Source organism: Vicugna pacos, chromosome 11 (genome assembly GCF_048564905.1).
Source record: "Vicugna pacos chromosome 11, VicPac4, whole genome shotgun sequence".
Taxonomy (NCBI): Eukaryota; Metazoa; Chordata; class Mammalia; order Artiodactyla; family Camelidae; genus Vicugna; species Vicugna pacos.
Genome location: NC_132997.1, coordinates 96,428,147 through 96,447,655, shown reverse-complemented (window position 1 = coordinate 96,447,655; position 19,509 = coordinate 96,428,147). Strand labels below are relative to the sequence as shown.

Here is a 19,509-nt window from a genome sequence, read left to right as displayed (position 1 = left end):
TTTAATAAATAATTACTCAAAATGGTGTTTCTTAGGCTGTGAAAGAATTCTCTAAGATACATCGTTATTTTTTGAATTATCTAAAATTAAATTGACAACAACATTTAAGAGTATGTGGGAAAGAATAAATGTATAGTTCTTCCTCAGGTATAGATTACTTAAATATTTTTCACCTCAAAAATCCAGTTAGATGAGACATAGATGTATAATTCAAGGATATAATAAATTTCTCACACAGTTTTACAAAGCCTTCATGTACCGGTTCCTACTGACTTTTCCAGCCTCGCCTCTTTTTATCCTCTTCCCCTCCACCCCGCAGTCATCTGAGTTACAGCTTTACTGATCTTTGGACTCTGAGACTCAAACCCACACTGCTCTCTCAGGCCTCAGGGCGAATGCCCAAGGGATTCCCTCTGCTTGGACTCCCTTTCCCTCATCCTTTGCTGGGTCATTCTGCAGGCTTACTGTTTCTTCCTACCGGAAGCCCCCCAAACTCAGACCCCAGGGAGGTTTCAGTAATTCTTGGACAAGTCTCTGCTTAGTTGTCCAGGGATAACCAAAGCTAACACTATCCTATTCATGGTTCAGTCCTTCACCCACTAGGACACTGTTTGGAACAAAATGAATACCATGAATGAGTGTGGGCGGATAAAGCATCTGAGCACTGAAGGACTTGAAATTCATAGCTTACACATTTAAACGGTAACATAAATCTGAAGAAATAAAGTTGCTGTTTTTAAAAGACCTATTTCACTTCAATTTATTTCTTCTCTAAAGAGAGAACACACCCTGGCATCGGTTTGACACGTGACAAAGTATTAGTTTTGTTGTCAGTTAAATTCCTTTCAATATGTTAGATAAAATGTTGAATCCAAGGAGTTGCAATGCAAGTGACAGGATACTATATAAAATCAACGCAAACTATAACTCTCAGCTTTTCAGCTTTCTCCACAGCAAGTGAGTTGAAGGTAATGAAAAAGTCTTTAAAAGCCTTCTTGGAAACTAATGGCCTCTAATAATGTCAGCACAGCCCCCAGAGAATGGATTTGGTCTGAGTACTTCCATTTCTGAAATTGTGCTAGAAAAGACGGCGTGGTTCTGAGAGTTAAACTGAATCTTCTATAAACGTTCAAGGTCTTTCTACTTCCATATAAAATACTATTCTCATTTTAAGAACAAAAGCAGCAATAAAGCATTAGCTTGGGAAAGAAAGACGGAGCACTATGTCCCTAGAGTGGTTTGAATCATCATCATCATCATCATCATCATCAATAATAACAACAAACAACAACAATAACAATATTTTTAAACATACAAGTTAAAGGTCGTATTAGATCTGTTAACTTCAGACTGCCCACTTTTTGCCAAAAAATGTGGGAAACAGGAAATGATAACATTTTTTGCATGTCCAAGCCTACTTTGTAGAACTTCTAGTAATGATTAAATACTCTTAGACAAACCTTTTTTTTTTTTTTGCTCCTTCAAATCTCCGACTTCTGGGAGGAGGAAGGGGTCTCTAATAAATACAAGACCAGCCTCGCTGCACGTTCAATTGCTGAAACTTTAGAAGGAGAATGGCTATTTACAGTCAACGACTCAAACTACCAAACTAAAAATAACAACAACGACAGTAATAGTAATAATAAACGGATTTGCTTGGGGTCATTTCAGGAAGGAACACCCTGGGGGCGCTGCATCCTTCTGCCCACACACCAAGCTCACCCGGGCCTCCGGCTCCCGGCGGACACCCTCGGCAGGGTTTAGCCCCCTTCTCTCACCAAGGGAGAAGCGCAAGGGGGAGACCGTAGTTCCAGCGTTAAAAGCCTGCGGAGCCGCGCGCCACACCCGTTCCGGGGAGGCCCGCCCGCCCCGGCCCCGGCCCCGGCCCCGGCCCCAGCCCCCTTACTCTGGGGCTCCATGGTCAGCTGCTCCCGGGCCCCCACGGGCCGAGCCCCAGCGCCGCCGCCGCCTAGCCTAACGCCTCTCCTCCCGGCCGGCGTCGCTTCGGTTGCCCTGACAACCCGGAGGGCGGGGGAGGAGGGGCAGGAGGGACGGCGAGAGGGAGGGACCAAAAGCCGCGAGGAAACGCGGGCGAGCGCGAGGTCCCGCGCGTTGCCGGGGGCACCGAGCGAGGGTGGCGGCCTGGCGGCCTGGCGGGCGGCTGAGGACTCTCTGCCCCAGAGGCCTGGTTGGGCGGTCGCGCCCTCCCTGGCGGCCCTCGCGCCCCCGGTGCGGCCAGTGGCCGGGCCTTCGGGGAGGGGGCCTGCGAGCCCTCGGTCGGCATCCCGAGGCGTCCGTCGGTCCGTCGGTCCGTCGGTCCGTGCGTCCGGCGAGCTCGGCCGGCCCCGCGGGGAAGGGCGGCCGGGCCTGGGCCTCGGCCTCCCTCCCGGGACTCGGGAGCCGCCGCTGCAGGTAAGGGCCGGGCCCCGCGGCGGGAGGCGCGGGTGGGCGGCCCCGGCGCACCTGTTGCGGCCGCCGGGGCTCGGCGCACCCCCGCCGCCTCGGGGCTCCTTGACCGCCGGCCGGCCCCGGACGACCCCGCCCCGACCCCCGAAACGCGCCCGGAGAGGCGGCCTCCGCGCCCTGCCTCCCGGAGCCGCGCCTCAGCGGGAGGAGCGAACCTGTGCGCACCCGCCCGCCAAGGGGGCGCCTCGGCCGCCGGGGGCGGCGGCCCGGGCCTCGGGAGGGTGGAATGCGGGCACTGGTGCCACATTCACGGGCGCCTCTCCTGGCGTCAGCAGCGGGCCCAGCGGGCCTCTTGAATCCTGGAACCCGGGAGGGTTCCTTTGCCGGCATTGCACTGTCATCCCAAGTATCACATTTCAGGCAGTGGGCCCGGGTCGGATCATTCCGGATGAATTAGGTTTTGCTTGCTTGTTTGTTTCAGTTCTCCCGGTTTTCGGTTGAGTTGTGGAATCAGCCCACGCACCTTGTACCAAAACTTTGTAGGGCTGTTACACAAGTGTAGCATTATCGCACGCCCTAGTCTTTCATAATACTGCTCTTCAAAACACGGGTGCGGGTAGTGCTTTAAGGAAGCTTTGAGGATCACAAGGGATTTTATCTAGTGGGTTGTAAAAATTCAAACCACAAGGAGAGAGCTATACAGAGGTTAAGGAAAACAACCGTAAGGAGGAAAGAGAAACGGAGAAGAGAGAAGAAAAAGATGACAGTGAAAGTGCAGGTGGGAGGAAAACGCACTGATTTAGGACTCACGTCTGGAGATCGTAGTCCCTCCATCAGTTCCTCCCGCTGCTCTAGACAGTACTTGAGGGGAATGAAAAGAAGAGGCTTTTTTGGGTCATGTAAGTGATTACTCATTCTTTGCCGCTAGAGAGATTTCTACTCCGCAGATGACAAGGACATCAAGGAGAATTACTTTCCTCTTAGAAAGAGAATCATCCAGAGGTTAATTGAACCTGAGAAGTGTATATTCTGTGATGGAAAGGGAGATTTATTATATTCCACCAAATTAGTCTTTTCCCTCTCAGACTCTATGGGGACTTTTTTAGATTAATTGTCAACGGAGGGAGGTTTATGTGTGGATATTGACAAGCAGTGTGATATATACAGAACCCATAATTCACAAGCCCAAAATTAAAGTAATAAATTAAGAATGGAAAGTAAATACTTCATGGTGCCTTAACTACCTGTTCCTGAAACATAGATTAAGCTTAACTCCAGGGGATGGATCTTTAGACACAAAGCATATGAGATCAACAGGACTTTCAAATTCTAGTTTTCACATCATTAGCAAACTCATGAATTGGTCTTTTCATCCAGGGAACAAACATAGTGATACTCATAGGTAATATCATAATCAAAGTGAGAAGATAGTGATACAAACCTGACCTTTATTAACAGAAAAAAAGAGGTAGAGTGAAATTTTGCCATAGAGTAAAAAATTAGGCATTTGTATTTAGAAAGAAGAAACAACATTGTAGATCTTCATGCCAAAGTAACCCAAGGGGACCCAAGAATTTAATAGTTGCATGTAGATTTTAAGCTTGGAGGTTGCTGTTGTTGAATACTTTATGGTAATATGGGAGAATGAGTATCATTCTTGGACTTGACATTGAGGAAGTCTTGCATGGAAATATTTTAGGTAATAGGTGACTTTGGCAACTGTGAAAATCAACATTTGGTTTTAGGGGGTAGCGTACCTGTGGAAGAAATGATGAGTTGGGGGATGGAAATGGCAGGAGGGAAAGGTATAAAAGTGTCTAAGGCAGGGACAATATTCAGTTTTTCTTTCTCCAGCACCTAGTACAATGTACTTGTAAATGCCTGTTGAATGAGCGAGAAGAGCTTTAGAGAAATTGCTCTAGATAAAGGGATATGTTTTATTATTGGAGGAAATACGCTGAGATCAGAAGTTTGCTAGGGGCTAAGGGTTGAGATGATCGGTAAAGGTATTGGTTGTCCCTTTTGGGGTTTTCCTACTACTGTGTTTTCTAGGTCTTTTCAGGGGCATGTTCAGGGTGTTATGTTGATGGTCAAGTTAAAAACAATGTCCTGATTTTTTTTTAAAGTTTCCAAGCTCATCAGTGGATAGAATAGTTACATTATTATTTACTTTGCTGATGCTTAGGTAAATGTAGCAAACCAAAGCCCTATCATGGTGAATAACAAGGTAGCAATTAAGAGACAGAGATAGCCTTTCTTTTTCTTATTTAAATCTCTTGTCCACATCAGAATTCAAAATAAAAATAACTCCGGCAGGAATTTAACGTTATTTCATCCAAGTAGGATGATTTTAAAAAGAAAAAGAAAGAAAATGAATGTGTTATTCTGTTTCCTAGCTCAACAATCCTAAGTCAGAGGAAGTTTCTGTTTTTGTTTTTGGATTTTTGTTTGCTGTTTTGCCAGAGTGAGGGTACTTTTTCCTCTTCCTCTGTACTTTCGGAAACTCATCAGGAGTTCAGTCAAAGGCAGAAAACAATTGTATTTCCATTTTTGCTGTTTCCTTTCTGTCCTCCAGACCTGTCATGGTCTGCACTCAAATTTTTGGACTCAAGGAATGCTCATCTCTCAGCCCTTTTAATCATTCATAGTATAATCAGGCTACAGAACCGTGCTGCCTGCTCCCCCCACCCCCATCTGGAAAGTCTTTGCGGGATAGGCGAATGCCCACTGAGTGGGTTCTCTTTCCTCCTGGGGGCAGTACACAATTTGGCACTTAGCCCTATAGTCTACTTTCTTGTACAGTTTTTTTTCTCATTTTTTGTTTATGGGTCTTGTGCCTCTGATTAGATTGAACATTTCAGGGCTAAGTCCATGACCTAGGCTGCTTCTGTATTCCTTTTAGCTCATAGTGGGTTTTTATTGTGTATCTGATAATTTAAGTAGGATAACAATAAAAAGAGGACAAACCTTTGGTCAGGGATGATTACATTAATTCTAGCTCGGCCACCTTGGGGAAGTCAGGAGCTATTATTTCCTCATTGATAACTGGGGGTACTAAAACCTGCACTGGTTGTCTAACAGTCAAGTTGTAAGAATGAAAATAAAATAAATGTGATTATAGGTATGAATAATAATACCTTGTATATTGTAAAGAACTTCAATGTAAAGGGTTGTTTCTGATTTATCAGTAGTGTGTTAGGTACTTCCTGGATTCTGGAGTTGCTATTCGTAAAGCAAACAGGAAATGACCAGATGGGTTGTATGTGAGGGTAGGAGGGCTTCCTAGGCAGAGAAGTAGCTTGGGCAGAGGCATGGAAGCTTGGGAGACCAGCTCTGGGCTGAAGTTCATTGTGGCTGGAGCAAAGAACTTGTTAGAAAGAAGTGGCAGGAAGTTAAGGCTGGAGCAGTAAATACACAGTAAATCAGAAGAACCTATGGAGTGAGATTTTTATCTTGAAGGTAATAAAAAGGACCTGAATGGTGACACGATCAGTTTTGCATTTGAAAGGGATCGCTGGCCACATGTGAATGACACACTGATGGAGAGCCAAAATTAGAGGCAAAAAACCCCCACAAAACTGGAGATTTTGCAATAGTTCCATGAAGAAATGATAGGATAACTCAGGCAGTGTAGGTGGGACTCCAGAGGAGGGGGTTGCTGGGAGACGTGGAGTTAGCAGTCTTGATGTTGTTCCGGGAGAAGCCAGGGGAGACTCCCAGCTCATGGAGGGGATTGTTCTGTTAGTTGTTGAAATCTGGAACACTAAAGAAGGAAAGAAGTCTTTCTTTTTCAGGAGTGTAAGAAATGTGGTAGATGATGAGTTCACTTTTAAATGTTAACAATGAAATTGCCTGTCCTCTAAGTTGGGATATCTTATTAGCGGTCAGACACGTGGGTCTGGAAGTAAAGAGGAAGTCTGAGGTGAAGATGGAAACTTGGGTTAAGCATTCAGTAATTGAGGTTAAAATGTGAGTGATACTCTCCAGGGAGATTATGTGCAATGAGAAGAGGGTCGAGGATAGCACTCCGGGGTACACAGATACGTTCTTTTAGAAACAGGGTGCAGTGCAAGAACCCAAGGAAACTAAAGAGGAGTGACCGGAAAAGTAAGCTGAAAATCTGGAAAGGTTGATAAAACGGGATCCCTACTGTTTGGGGGTTCATGTGTTGGCATTCCTTGAAATGATTGTATTTTCCTCTGCCTGACATAGAACACACAGTCTATTATTGTCGATCTATTATTGTTTTATTAAAGTTAATGCAAAATGGCTACCCATTACTTTATTAACAAGAAAGAAAATTTCCTTTCATTTGTGGTTTTTCGCAGTCTCCGTTTGGAGCAACAGTTCAAGTAAAATGTAAATTTAGGAGGTATGATGTCTCAAACAAATTCTGTCTCTAGGAAAAAAAGATGGATAAAAGTTCATTTTGTATATGTTGGAGGTCAAATAATTACACTGACTTTCTTGGGGAGACTAGCAATAGCCTGTCCTTTAGATTTCAGCTTTTATTAGTTCTCATCAGTTTGCTTAGGTATCTAACTAGACTGCACGAATAAGCCAAATTACTATTTTAGCATACTGTATTAACTCTGCTTCTACTCAAAATGTTAGTTTTTAGAATATTATTCAGTAAGAAAGAAAAAAATCATCAAAATTATGTTGAAAAGCACTGAGTGACTCAGCCATCTGAAATTCTAACAAAACTTGATTTACAAACTTATCTGTTGAGGGTGGTATGTTATTATGGTGCATAAGCATTGCTTGAGCGTAGAAAGCCTTTCTGTATATACAGATTACCAGTAGAATGTAGGATTCTTAAAAAAAAATTGTGCAAGATTGGTTATTCAAGCTGTATTTGATATGAACCAATATTGGGTTAAAAGTGAATCATTTTTTATTTGAGTGTTTTTAATAACTGATTAATTTGTTTACTAAAATCAAAATAAAGTCAACTTTAGGAGTCTAGAAGTAAGATTTTTTAAAATACATTCTGAATTTTTACCTTAACTTGTTGAAGAAAGGTGGCTTTAAGTATATACTAGAAACCAATAGGCCGTGCTTTTGGGGAGCTCTGAGCCAGTTAAAACAAGGACAGACAAAGGGGTAATCATCTAAAAATTCCAGTAATATTAAGTCCATTGTTTCCTTTAAAATATAACATGCCTGGGAAATAAAAGTTTACACATTAAATATTAGACTGTAACTCCATGTGGGTGAGTACAACCATGTTTTTGTTTCCATAGAAGAACTGCACATTTTTGGTTGTGTGGTATTTTTTCCAGACCACCCTGCCTGACAGCTCCCACAGTACCGCGTTTCTCCAACCCCCAGTGCTGCAGCGGGAGCCCACGTTCTTTAACGTAGCCAGGAAGCAGGTGGTGCAGCAGGGCTATGCGTATACCGTGCACTTACCTGTGGTTGAGCTGAGATCAGACTGCATGACTTCAAGCACCTGCTCTATCACAGATGAGCTGCTAGAAGCTGAATAAATTAACTGAACCTCTGAAGGCTTAAGGCTTAGATTTCCTCATTTGAAAAATGGAAATAATAAAGTAAACCCTCATGGGGTCCTTAAGAGTTTAAATGAAATAATCCACATAAAGTGCTTAATTTGAAGTACTTAGAGCATCTGGCACCCAGTAAGCACTCTGTGAAGGCTAATTGGTAGAATGATCATCATTATCATTATTGTTATCATTAGTACCAGTCCAGCTTTAGTAGTAGCAGAGAGCTATTCTTCTCAAAATGTGGTCAGCAGACCAGTGCCAGTCCACAGACTGCTACTGGTTTGCAGTGAGATTAGGAGCGTGTGCCAGAATGTGAATAGACTATGGCACTAATCATACTGTTTAATTCAGTTTAATGGCAAGACTTCTTCAACGAAGGAAGCAGTAAGTTAATTTACATGCTGGTACAAGCCCCTTATCTTGCCATAGACAAGCACTTTGAACAGAATTGGCATGGAATATGGGACTAATGATCCCGTTCTCCAAAAAAATAATAGCCCTTTATCCTGAAGACAGTTATTATTCATTCGTAATGCCTCATTAACCTTCTTTCTTCTAAACATTGTAATCATGGTTTGTAAGTATACTGTTTATTAGTTCAGCAAATATTTATTGATCATGTAATCTGCGCAAAGCCCTATATCTTCTTTTGTAGACATTGCAAAGATGGCTCACAAATAGGCCTTGACCTTAGGAAGTCTATCATAAACCTAGAGCTAGAGACAAAAAGTGAGAACCTGAGTAAATGTGAGTATATGTAGTGGGGGCTCACATTAGTGTTCCAGCTTTGTTCCAAAGGTTCCACGTAGACAGATGTCTCCTTTTGCTAAGCTGCTCCCATAAAAGGACAGAATTGATACCTTTTATTTCTTCAGCATGTATACTATCATCCTGGAGATCAGAGTTTATTTTATTAAGGTTGTGTTTCTCCTGGGAGATTCAGAAATCTGCAACACTAGGGAATATCTTAGTTTTTAAACATAAAGGACAAAAGTACAACTTTTTGAGATTAGTGTTATAGGAGATTCATCCTTAGGTTCTAGATTTTCTTTTTTAATTACTGATTCTATGTTTGATCCTGTTTGCAAACTTTTCAATAATAAATCATTTCCTGCTCTGCAGAATATGGAGAGATGTTAAAAAGACATTAAATTATTCGAAAACTTTCAGTAAAAATTAGCACAGCTTCCTTAAGAAAAATGCATTGGTCAAATAGAGTCGAAACAAATTTGGGAGTCATATTAAAAGAACAATTTTATAAAAGGCAAAGGATGTGTGTGTGTGTGTGTGTGTGTGTGTTTTCCCCAGAACGCTTTTCTTAAACAATGGAGAAGAAAAGGGATTAATTATGAATTAGATCCCAGAACAGACCTGTTTTCACAGACCTATGTGAACATAATTTTAAATACTTAAGTCAAGAAATGTTACTTGGTCTTTAATATTTCTTAAAATTTTTCACACAAAAATGATTCCTTGGTTTCTCTTACTGCCCTATTTGTAAGCTTGCTCATAATCCCGCTGTCTGTTCCATTCTGCCACTTGCATTAAACTGTCACCAGGTCTCCTAGTATGTGATCTCAGTAATAGCTTTAATAAAATTGAAGGTAGGTGTTAGAAAAATTACAGATAATAGTCAGAACCTTGAGTAACATCAGATTTAAGAGAATTGTAAAGAAAAGCAAAAAGAGTAAACAAAAATTTTTTTTTGATAAATGATTAAATGAGTTAGACCCATGGCACATAAAATAAAACACAGTCTCTGGGCCATAGCATATCAGATCTTTTGTGATTTGGCCCCTGTCTCATCTATAAATTTATCTGTCCCAGTCTTTTTCTTTGTCCTGCTATAGAACACCCGTATTTTCCTTCTTTTAGTTACTTGGCTGTGAGGTTAAGTCCTTGTTTCACACCCACTTTCATCCTCAGCTAGACTGGGAGCCCCACGAGGACAGGAACCAGCCCTGCCTGTTCACAGGTGTCACCACCGTGTTCACAGGGTGGTCAGTTAGTAAGCGCTCAGATATTGGCTGAATAAGAAAATGGAAGACATGAAAATGTGGGCACTAAAGATGAGAAAACTTGACAATAGAGAAAACCTGTTGGATTAAGAATAACACCTATAATAAAGCACAATCAAGTCTTAGTCTTAAAAGCATAAAATCCCCAAAGAACAGAAAGTAACTCATTATCTCCTCAGCCTCAAGTTGCTAATTGAATACCCATTATATTTGGGTTCAGACTGAAAATTGCCGAGGATACAGCTCAATAATCGTCTAAGTAGAGGGGCTAAAAATAGGAGGAAACGACAGTAAGTAGTACAGATGGTTCAGTAGTTCCCTAATACTTAGGGATGTTGCCTCCTCATATTGGTTATTTACAAGGGGCCCGAAAGATCAGGGTCTGCTGGAGCAAGCACGCTATTGTGTGAATCTCAGTGCAGCTCTGTGATTTTCTGCACAGCAACTCTTCTCATCAGGAAAAAAGCAAGTTTAATAGATGTTGAAAAAGGAGCTGATTTGTGGTTTGGGTATATAGTTCAAGGGAAAACTTAAGAGCTTGTACAAATCTTTCGGTTTGTGAATGTGGTGATTCACCAAAATTTCAGGCCATATCCTTTAAAACCAGCAAGGGTCTATTATAAATCATTAATAAAAGGGAACAAAAAGTTACAGAAATCCAGAAACATAGTGAGTTCCTGACAGACATGTTTCAGCTTTATTCATTCAGCAGTGGCAGGCTGACTTGGACTTTGAGGAGAGCGGAATAATGAAGGTGCAAATGTCTACGAGGCAGATTGCAGCGGGGAGACCAAGGAGAAGAGTGGGTGGTCACAGGCACCTCAGGATGGAAGACGAGGGAAATGGAAGGAACAGAATCCTGACAGGTTTTGAGGGACTTGGTCACTGACTTAACGCAGGGCAGCCAGGAAAGGTGAACAGCAGTGTCTCTGGCGTGCTGATGACATCATTTGTTCGCTCACCAAATAGTTATTGAATACTTCCTATGTGCCTGCTCTGCTGTAGGCATGGTGAGCAAAATATATACAGATCCGTGCCTCGTGGTGGGTGGAGGGCACCAACAGCAAACAAAGTAAGGAGGTAAAGTGTATGGTATGTTAGATTGACATTAAGTGTTAAGGAGGAAAACCATGCAGATTAAGATACTAGAAAGTGGGGGGGGGGGCATGGGTGAACGTTCAGACAGGGCAGCCGGGTGGCAGGGACGCCCTCACTAAGTTGACATTTAATGAAGATCTTTAGGAAGTAAGGGAGCTGGCCATTTGGATATCTGCGGAAAGGACATTCCAGATGGAGGGAAGGAAAGAGGCAGGAGTGTGCATGTTTTTGAAGAATAGTGAGGGGGTCTTGAGTGAGGCGGGAAGTTGCTGGGAATGAGGGCAGGGGTAGTGGGTCTCAAGCCCACAGGACTGGTCAATCTGTTAAGGATTTCAGGTTTTCCTTGGGGTAAAATGAAGATTAGAAAATTTTGAGCCGAAGAGACATGAATTGACTTTACTAGGATCACTTTGACTGAAAGGGATTGGAACCAAGATAATCCAGGTGAGAGGATGCTGGCTCAGACCAGCTGCTGGCAGTGGAAGGTATGGGGGTCTTGATATATTTTCAAGGTGGACCTGAGATGATCAGATGTATTAGTTTATTATCACTCTTGTAACAAACTACCACAAATTTAGTGATAATTTATTACCTTACAGTGCTGTGGGTTAGAATTCCATCATGGGGTCTCACTGGGTTAAAATCAAGGGGTTGGCAGGGCTGTGCTTCTTTCTAGACACTCTGGGAGAGAATCCATTTCCTTCTAGAGCTTCTGGAGGCCACCCACCTCATTCTTTGGCTCATGGCCCCCTCCCTCCATCTTCAAAGCCAACAACGTTGCACCTTCTTCCATTGTCATATCTCCTTTTGACTATGGCTGGGAAAGTTTCTTTGATTTTCAGACTCTTATGATTAGCTTTAACCCACCAAACTAATCTCACTTCCCAAGTGCCTTAATTTAATCACACCCACAGTCCTTTTTTCTCAGTCTAAGTACATATTCACAAATCCCTGGGATTAGGACATGCACATCTTTGGAGGCTGTTATTCTGCCTAGACACCATTGAAGGATCAGATGTGGGATTTGAGATAAAGAAAAATCAATAACTTCAAAAATGTTGGTCTAAGCAGAGGGAAGGAAGGGAGTAACTGAGATAAGAGGACCAGGTTAGTGGCTTTGGGGCAAATATCAGGAGCTCAGTCTCAGGCACGTAGAACTTGAAATGCCTGTTAAATATCCAAGTTGGAGGTGACGAGTAGGTAGTTGAATACATGAGACTGACGTTCAGGGGAGCAGATTGACAGGGCTTATAAAGAGGGGTCCTCCACATAGGGATGGCATTAAAGCCATGAGATGGGACGAGACCACTCAGGCCCTATGGAGAGAAGAGGGAAGACCTCCAGAGACTAAGTTTTGGGAAATCTCCCGATCTCTGCAAACTGCTAAAATTGTGCATTTGAGAGTTTGGCAGTTGTGAAGAACACATTTATATTAAATTGAACATGGAGGAAAATGCGGAAGAGGAGTATTGAAGAGCAAAACCAACGAAGTTACTCAGGACAGATTTCACCATCTTGTATCATTTAGTCCCTTGCAGTCTTCCTCCGTCCTTGTCTGGGAACTGCATTTGCATGTCTAGAAGTAGTGGACCACAGCCAAATGTGTGAGTGGCTAAGACACAGCTCATCTTATATCAAATTCTGATTCTTTCTTGGTGAGGTTGTTTCATGTTATATTAGATACATATTATTTTCATAAATACTCATTCAAGAGTTGTAATAAAGTCCCTTCACGGGGTGGTCTTGGGCAGATTATGTAATGTACAGTCTCATGTAGGACAGAGTAAATGCCCATCTTTCAGATTTAAAATTCTGCAGTGCAATGTAGTTTACACTGATGGCAGGACAGTTTCTATTAAATTTTATTTTGAGTGACATGTAACCTACTGTATTACTTGTCTTCCCTTATTTAGGTTGGTACTGCTAAATTTGCCAAAGGCCAGGACGTGGGTCTCTTGTATGTATTTAATTGCACTTGGGAGGAAGCGATTGCTGTGGTTCATGCCAGCTGCAGGATAAGTGAGGAGAGGTGTGTGTATCGTGGGAGGCGGTGGGCTCAGAACTCGGCCGCTCCCCACTCCCAAGTCTGGAGCTCAGGCTGTACAGCAGTGAAAAGGTCCAGAGAGAAGTGAAAATGGGCGTCACCAGCTTCATAGCTTCGGACACATTGGATTCAGGGTAGAGCTCTTTGTGGACTCAACCATTTCAAGTATTTCTGTCAAACAAGCCTAACCGGTTTCTAATGTGACAGGTAGGAGAGCAGGTTAGAGGAGCAGAGGATGGCCTCACCAGGTAAGCATGCTGACCATAGTGTGACGAGTGATGTGGGTACTAAATCCCTGGAGAAAAGAGGGCTTTGGGGTCTCAGGCTGGCCTTTGACCCCTGACCCTTGAGGGGAATCTGAAGACATCATTCTGTTGCAGGAACTGATGGTGACCCTGAATCATGGAGGAAAAATTACATTTTGAGTATCCTGGTGTAGCAGTTAGAAGCTTGGTTACCTGTTGCTGGAACTTGGCAGCTCACAGCTGTGACCATACAGTCTCTCCCGTGACTCTTTGGTTTGACTGAGCCCCTGTGGCTGCTCCTTCTGCTGGGGGTCCTGTTGGCTGGGTCTGTGATCATCTGGAAGCTTCAGCGGGCTGGAGCGTCTTCCACGGCTCACCCGCGTGGTTGGCTGTCTGCTCTTTCTGCCAGTGGACGCCAAGCTTTGGTCTCTAACCAGTGACCCCTTCCCGTGGCTTGGGCACCTCACAGAATGACAGCTGGTTCCCAGGGGAAGAGTTTCAAGCACGTGAATGCCTTGGAAATAGTTCAGCATCACTTCACGGCATTCTTGTGGTCGTAGAGAGTCACAGGGACAGCTCAGACTCAAGGGGAGAGGAAATAGACCCAACCTCTGCAGGGGAGCAGTGGCAAAGAATCTGTAATCATCGTTAGATCACCACGACGGAGAAGTGGTTGATGTGTCTTACACGTGAAGCGGCTAGTTGAGCTTTAAATCTCCAGGAAAATGACTATTCAGAATACATGACTATTCCCCAATGGTTTAAAATGGTCAATACTTTATAAGTAAGACTTGATTATGAAATAATTTAATTACTCTAATTATAAGATTATTACACTTGTAGGGAGCATTGTAGAATTAAGAGAAGCATTTCAAGGACACATATTTGGTAAAAATAATAGCTGTGCTTTTTTTTAAAAGACATAAAACAATTCAGAAATAGTACCAAAGGCAATCATTGGTCATAATAATAGCAATTTAATTCACATGCACGATGAGATCCCTTGGAAGGGATTCTAGGCAGAACAAAAGAAAAATCGAACATAAAACTAAATGTTAACTTCTCTTAAGCAGTAGGATTTTCTGATTCTTGGAGGCCTCCTCAGAGTCACCTTGCCCTGCAATCTCAAGCTGTTGTGTTTCTTGGAGTTAGTCTGTGGATCTGGTCTCACCCAGAGAGGCGGTGAAGAACGGGGATATTAATCCATGTTACACTTATGTTATCACAACATTATAATTCTATTATAATTTGAACCAATGAATTTTGCAGAGCTCTACCTGCACAGAGCTAAAACGTCCTTCCCCACCCCCTCCCCCCCCCGCCCCCGCCCCGGTTGTTAGTTTCCCCCTCTTTGGCCTATTTGTGTGTGTTTTTAGAAGTTCTATCCCACTCCTTGACTTACCCCCACAGTATCCTGATGTGTGTATACAGTGCCTAGTTTATGAATTTAAGCCCCGAAAAGGCCTCAGCGAGTGTTTCTTAGGGATTGACTGTTTCCATGGAGCCTGGCTTGGCCAATGGAGAAGCTTTTTTATTACTCGTGACTAGGAGCTGGCCCTTCCAGCCCCCTCACTGTAAAGCAGTGGTCCCAGTAAATGGGGTGCTGTAGAAACAGTGATCTGAGCAACAAAATGTCATGAACTATATTTTATTATTTGTTCTTTTTCACTTGAGTTTTTGTCTTCTTAGTTTTCACTTGGTTACTGTGAAAAGGGGCCTCTTTCCAGCAATACTGATAGGATTTTTAAAAAACCATCAGTGATTGGAAGACACCTAGGGAATATTACTGGTGTAAATTTTACCCTTTGTTAGGCACTTACTCTTCCTCATTTAAATTAAATGTTGTATTTTATTGCCTCTTGAAGCTGACATGTTAGGCTCAAGACCCAGGAATCTCAAGAAATATGCTTACAATTTCTGGTTTAATTAAACAAACGAAAGACCTCATTAACAAAAGCTAGCCATAGCCTCAGTTGGAAAAAATAATAATAATAAATTCACTCATTCGATTTTGCAAATTGGCACAAGCAAATATAAAATAAAGGGTTTTTTTTAATATTCTCCTTTAAACTGGAAAATTCCTTAATTAAAAAAAAAAAAGTAAATAATAGACTTTCTTATAGCCAGTGTCGGGGAACACTCACCAGACCCTCACAGTTTTCCCTTTTATAGGGTCTGGCGTCTCTTTTGTAGTGGGATTAGTGACCACGTGATTGAGCCTCACAATCACAACATCCCCTGTTGCTTTCTGTTCACTGTCAGTCACGATGCAGGGACGTGTGACAGAGGTCAGGCAGAGAGCTCCAGGTCCAGTGGAATCGTTTTCCAAACGATTAAAGCAGCCAGCTAGGCTTTAAGAGCTAGCCTATACTCAGCCATAATGAAATAATGCCTTTTGCAGCAACTTGGATGGACCTGGAGAATGTCATTCTAAGTGAAGTGAGTCAGAAAGAGAAAGAAAAATACCATATGATACCGCTTATATGTAGAATCTAAAAAAAAAACAGAAAACAGACAAACTTATTTACAAAGCAGAAACAGATTCACAGACATTGAAAACAACCATGGGGAAAGGGGGTGGGAAGGGATAAATTGGGAGTTCAGGATTTTCAGATTCTAACTACTGTATATAAAATAGATAAACAACAAATTCATACTGTATAGCACAGGGAACTATATTCAATATCTTATAGTAACTTATAGTGAAAAAGAATATGAAAACGAATAAATGTATGTTCATGTATGGCTGAAGCATTGTGCTGTGCACCAGAAATTGACACAACATTGAAAACTGACTATACTTCAGTAAATATATATATATATATATGCAAAAAAACCCAAAAACAGAGCCAGCCTAAATTATTCTTGGCCTTTAAACAGACAGCAGAAATGACAGACAGTAACCAGTTAACAGAAAAAATGATGTTTTTGTTTTTGAACGCATATGCTTTTTCTTTTGAACATCCTGTATGTATGTACCTGATTGTCCTTCTTCGTTTGTGTGTTGTTTTTCGTGTGGTCTGTCGACAGTTATTTAACATGCTGAAGAGCGCTGAAGTGAGCCAACACAGCAGCTAACGCAGCAAAGAAGAACAGATCCAGATTTGAGAAACTGAACTAGCTAAACAACCTTGACCTGAAGTCCTAGAGGCTGGGCCGTCCGAGTTTGTGCACATAGCCTCTCCCCTCGGCTTGCGGTGGGCAGTGGTAGGAGAACCCTGACTGTGGAATGCCAGCTGCTTGAGCTCATTGGACACGATGGAAGAGGAACTGGGATGTCCAAACTCCTCCCCCGAAAAACGCTACTTTCCCGAATCCCTTGATTCCAGCGATGGGGATGAGGAGAGGATTTTGGCCTGTGAGGACCTGGAACTTAACCCTTTTGATGGATTGCCGTATTCATCACGTTATTATAAACTTCTGAAAGAAAGAGAAGACCTTCCAATATGGAAGGAAAAATACTCCTTTATGGAGTATCTGCTTCAAAATCAAATCGTGATTATTTCAGGAGATGCTAAATGTGGCAAGAGCTCTCAGGTGAGTAGCCTCTAAAAAAAAAAAATGCCTTATGTATTGTACTTTTTTAACTTAAATAATTACCGTGTCACAGCACAGTGGTCTGTTTTAGTAGTGATATTATCTAAACCAGAAAACAACAAAAAAGAGCCTTAGAAATTCAGGCACAACGGTTAAATTACTTGCCTGATTTTATTTATTAAAGCCAGCTGAATAAAAGTGAATAACATTTATGTGGCTATTAATTGTGTTTATTGTACTACTGAATTTTCCTTAGAAAAGCAGGAAAAAAACTATTCAGATTATTTTCTTGTGCAGATTATATTTTAAAAGATGTGATAGATGTTATCTGCCCACCATAAATTTTGGGATTAACGGCCATGTTTACACGCCCAGCAGTCTGATAGTCAAGATGAGTGGACGTGTTTATTGGTGAAGCTGGTTAAGTTACAGAAATTCAAAAGCACAAGGAAATTGTTTTCCAGACTGTAAGAAATAACTGAGTGGCCAAATATGATACAGGCCCAGAGCCACCCCCTCCAGGATCGAAAAAGGAAGAAAGAATTAATGTAAATAGTTAATATTTACTGTCCACTTGATTGTTGTTATATTTGTACTTCAAGTTTGATTTTAGTGAGATCTCTATTTTACTCTTAAATTTTAAATGTTTCTCATATTAAATTAATTTATAGATTCTTATGATACGGAAATTAGAGCAGACCACAGAGATAACCTGATAGAGCCCTTTCATTTTTCAGATGATGAAACTCTGGCCCAGAGGGATTTGATAATTTGTTTACTAATGTCTCATAACCATCTGAGCTGAAATTCTAAGAGCTCTTTCCAGTATACATTGCTGCTTCAAGTTTTTATTATCTCTGATGCTTGCTTGTTCTAAATATAACTTGAAAAGAGATGGGATGGAAAATAGGTGTTTTTTCCTATAATTTATAGCTGCCAATATCAAGGGTTTATTATGATTTTCTGTTTGTTATGATGCGTTGTTGCTACAGTGAATGGTTTCAGTTTGTCTTAAGAAGCTAATGATGAAAATTGAAGGAGTGTAGTTTTCCTGGTTTCTTGGGACAAATGGCAAGTTAAAAATTATTTCAAGTTTTTATTTTGCAATAATTTCAGACAACAAGAAGTTGCAAAAATAGTACAAAGATTTTCTGTATATAGTTCACCCAGATTCCCCAAATGTTAACATTTTACCAATTTGCTTTCTGATTCTCTCTCTTGGTACACACACACACACACACACACACACACACACACACACACGGAGTGTTTTTATATTCTGAACCTTTTATGGGTAAGTTGATGATATGATACCCTTTGCCTCCAAATACTTCAGCAATATCTGCTCCAGGGCTAGCCACAACAGAATCAGGAGTAGAATATTGACACCTCATTGTTATCTAATTTATAGACATTCAGTTTTCATCAGTTTTCCTGGTAAGGACCTTAGTAATAAAAAAATATCTGGTTCAGAATCCAGTCCAAAATCACACTGCGTTTCATTGTCAATTCTCTTTAATCACCTTTAATCTGAAGCAGCTTCCTAGTCTTTCCTTGTCCTTCATGACCATGAGAGTTTCCAACAAGTTAATTATTTTGTACAACATCCCTCAGTTCAAATGTGTGATGCTTCCTTTGGATTAGATTCCAAGTGTGTATTTCTGGCAGGAAGAGCACAGAAGTGCTGTGTGTCCACCTCAGGGCATCATGTCAGGAGACACAAGATTTTTCCCATGGCTGGTGATGTTAAATTTGATAATTGGGTAAGGTGGCGACTCTCTTGATCTTTATTGTAAAGTTGCTCTTCCCCCCCTTGGGGGAGATACCATATTGAAATATATGGGGAAACTGTGTAAAGTATGCTTCTCATCATGCATTCACCTGCTAATGTGAGCATCCTTTGATGATTCTTACCTTTGACATTACTGCATGGTGGTAACCAAATGGTAATTTTTCGGACATCCCTTCTACATGTAATATTTGGAATTCTTCTGTAGAACTGAGCTTTTTCTTCTTCATTATTTATTTATTCATTTACTTACGTCAGTGTGGACTCATAAATTCTCATTTTGTCCTGTGGATTATAATTCATTACTAAGCCCATTTGTTTTGTTGCTCAGAGTATCCCTAATGTGTCCTATAGGAACCCCTTCACTATGAATTCTGTATTCTTCCGACATCCTTCTTTGAGCATTTCTTTGCCTTCTGGCACAGCAAGGTATCACAGGCTCGTCTAGTATGTTCCCTGTTTCAGTCTTGGAAGCAGCCATTTTTCTCAAGGAGCCCTGGTTCCTTTTAGTGGAGATTGTATTTAAAAACCAGGAGCTGGGTACTGAGTGCCCACTGCCATTGACTACTGCTCTGCGGCGAGGAGATACACGCGTGTGGTGTGCACACCTCTCCCTCTCTAGCTCTGTAGCTGTTTCTCCTCCTGTGTCTCTAGTTCTTTCAGTCTCTCTCTTTCTCTGTTTTTCTGTCTCTATTTCTTTGCTTACGTTTCTCTCTCCTTGCGTATTTCTGTTTATCTCAATTTCTCTGTATTCTTAAAAACCCCGGACTGATACTGATGCCTCTGCTTCCACTCAGCTGCACAGCGTTCATACTAGCACTCCCCGCTTCCGTATTTGTAACTCCCTTCTCTACCTACGAGA

The 19,509-nt window shown here is 41.9% G+C and overlaps 2 protein-coding genes across 3 annotated transcripts in view; one reads left to right on the top strand and one right to left on the bottom strand.

Annotated features, from left to right (window-relative positions):
- FANK1 (fibronectin type III and ankyrin repeat domains 1) overlaps positions 1–2,032 on the bottom strand; it is a 91,929-nt gene extending 89,897 nt beyond the window's left edge. Inside the window, exon 1 of the mRNA XM_072972094.1 lies at positions 1,907–2,032. Within this exon, the coding sequence (XP_072828195.1) occupies positions 1,907–1,919 (13 nt within the window). The 5' untranslated portion in view covers positions 1,920–2,032. The remainder of the gene's footprint in view (positions 1–1,906) is intronic.
- A 78-nt stretch (positions 2,033–2,110) lies between these two features.
- The window catches only part of DHX32 (DEAH-box helicase 32 (putative)), a 50,047-nt gene continuing 32,648 nt past the window's right edge, over positions 2,111–19,509 (top strand). Inside the window, exons 1-2 of one of the 2 annotated variants that reach the window (XM_072972082.1) lie at positions 2,111–2,412; positions 16,352–16,858. In XM_072972082.1, the coding sequence (XP_072828183.1) occupies positions 16,580–16,858 (279 nt within the window). In that variant the 5' untranslated portion in view covers positions 2,111–2,412; positions 16,352–16,579. Of the gene's footprint in view, positions 2,413–16,351; positions 16,859–19,509 lie in introns of those variants that run through there. The other variant, XM_015241885.3, reaches the window with a different exon arrangement.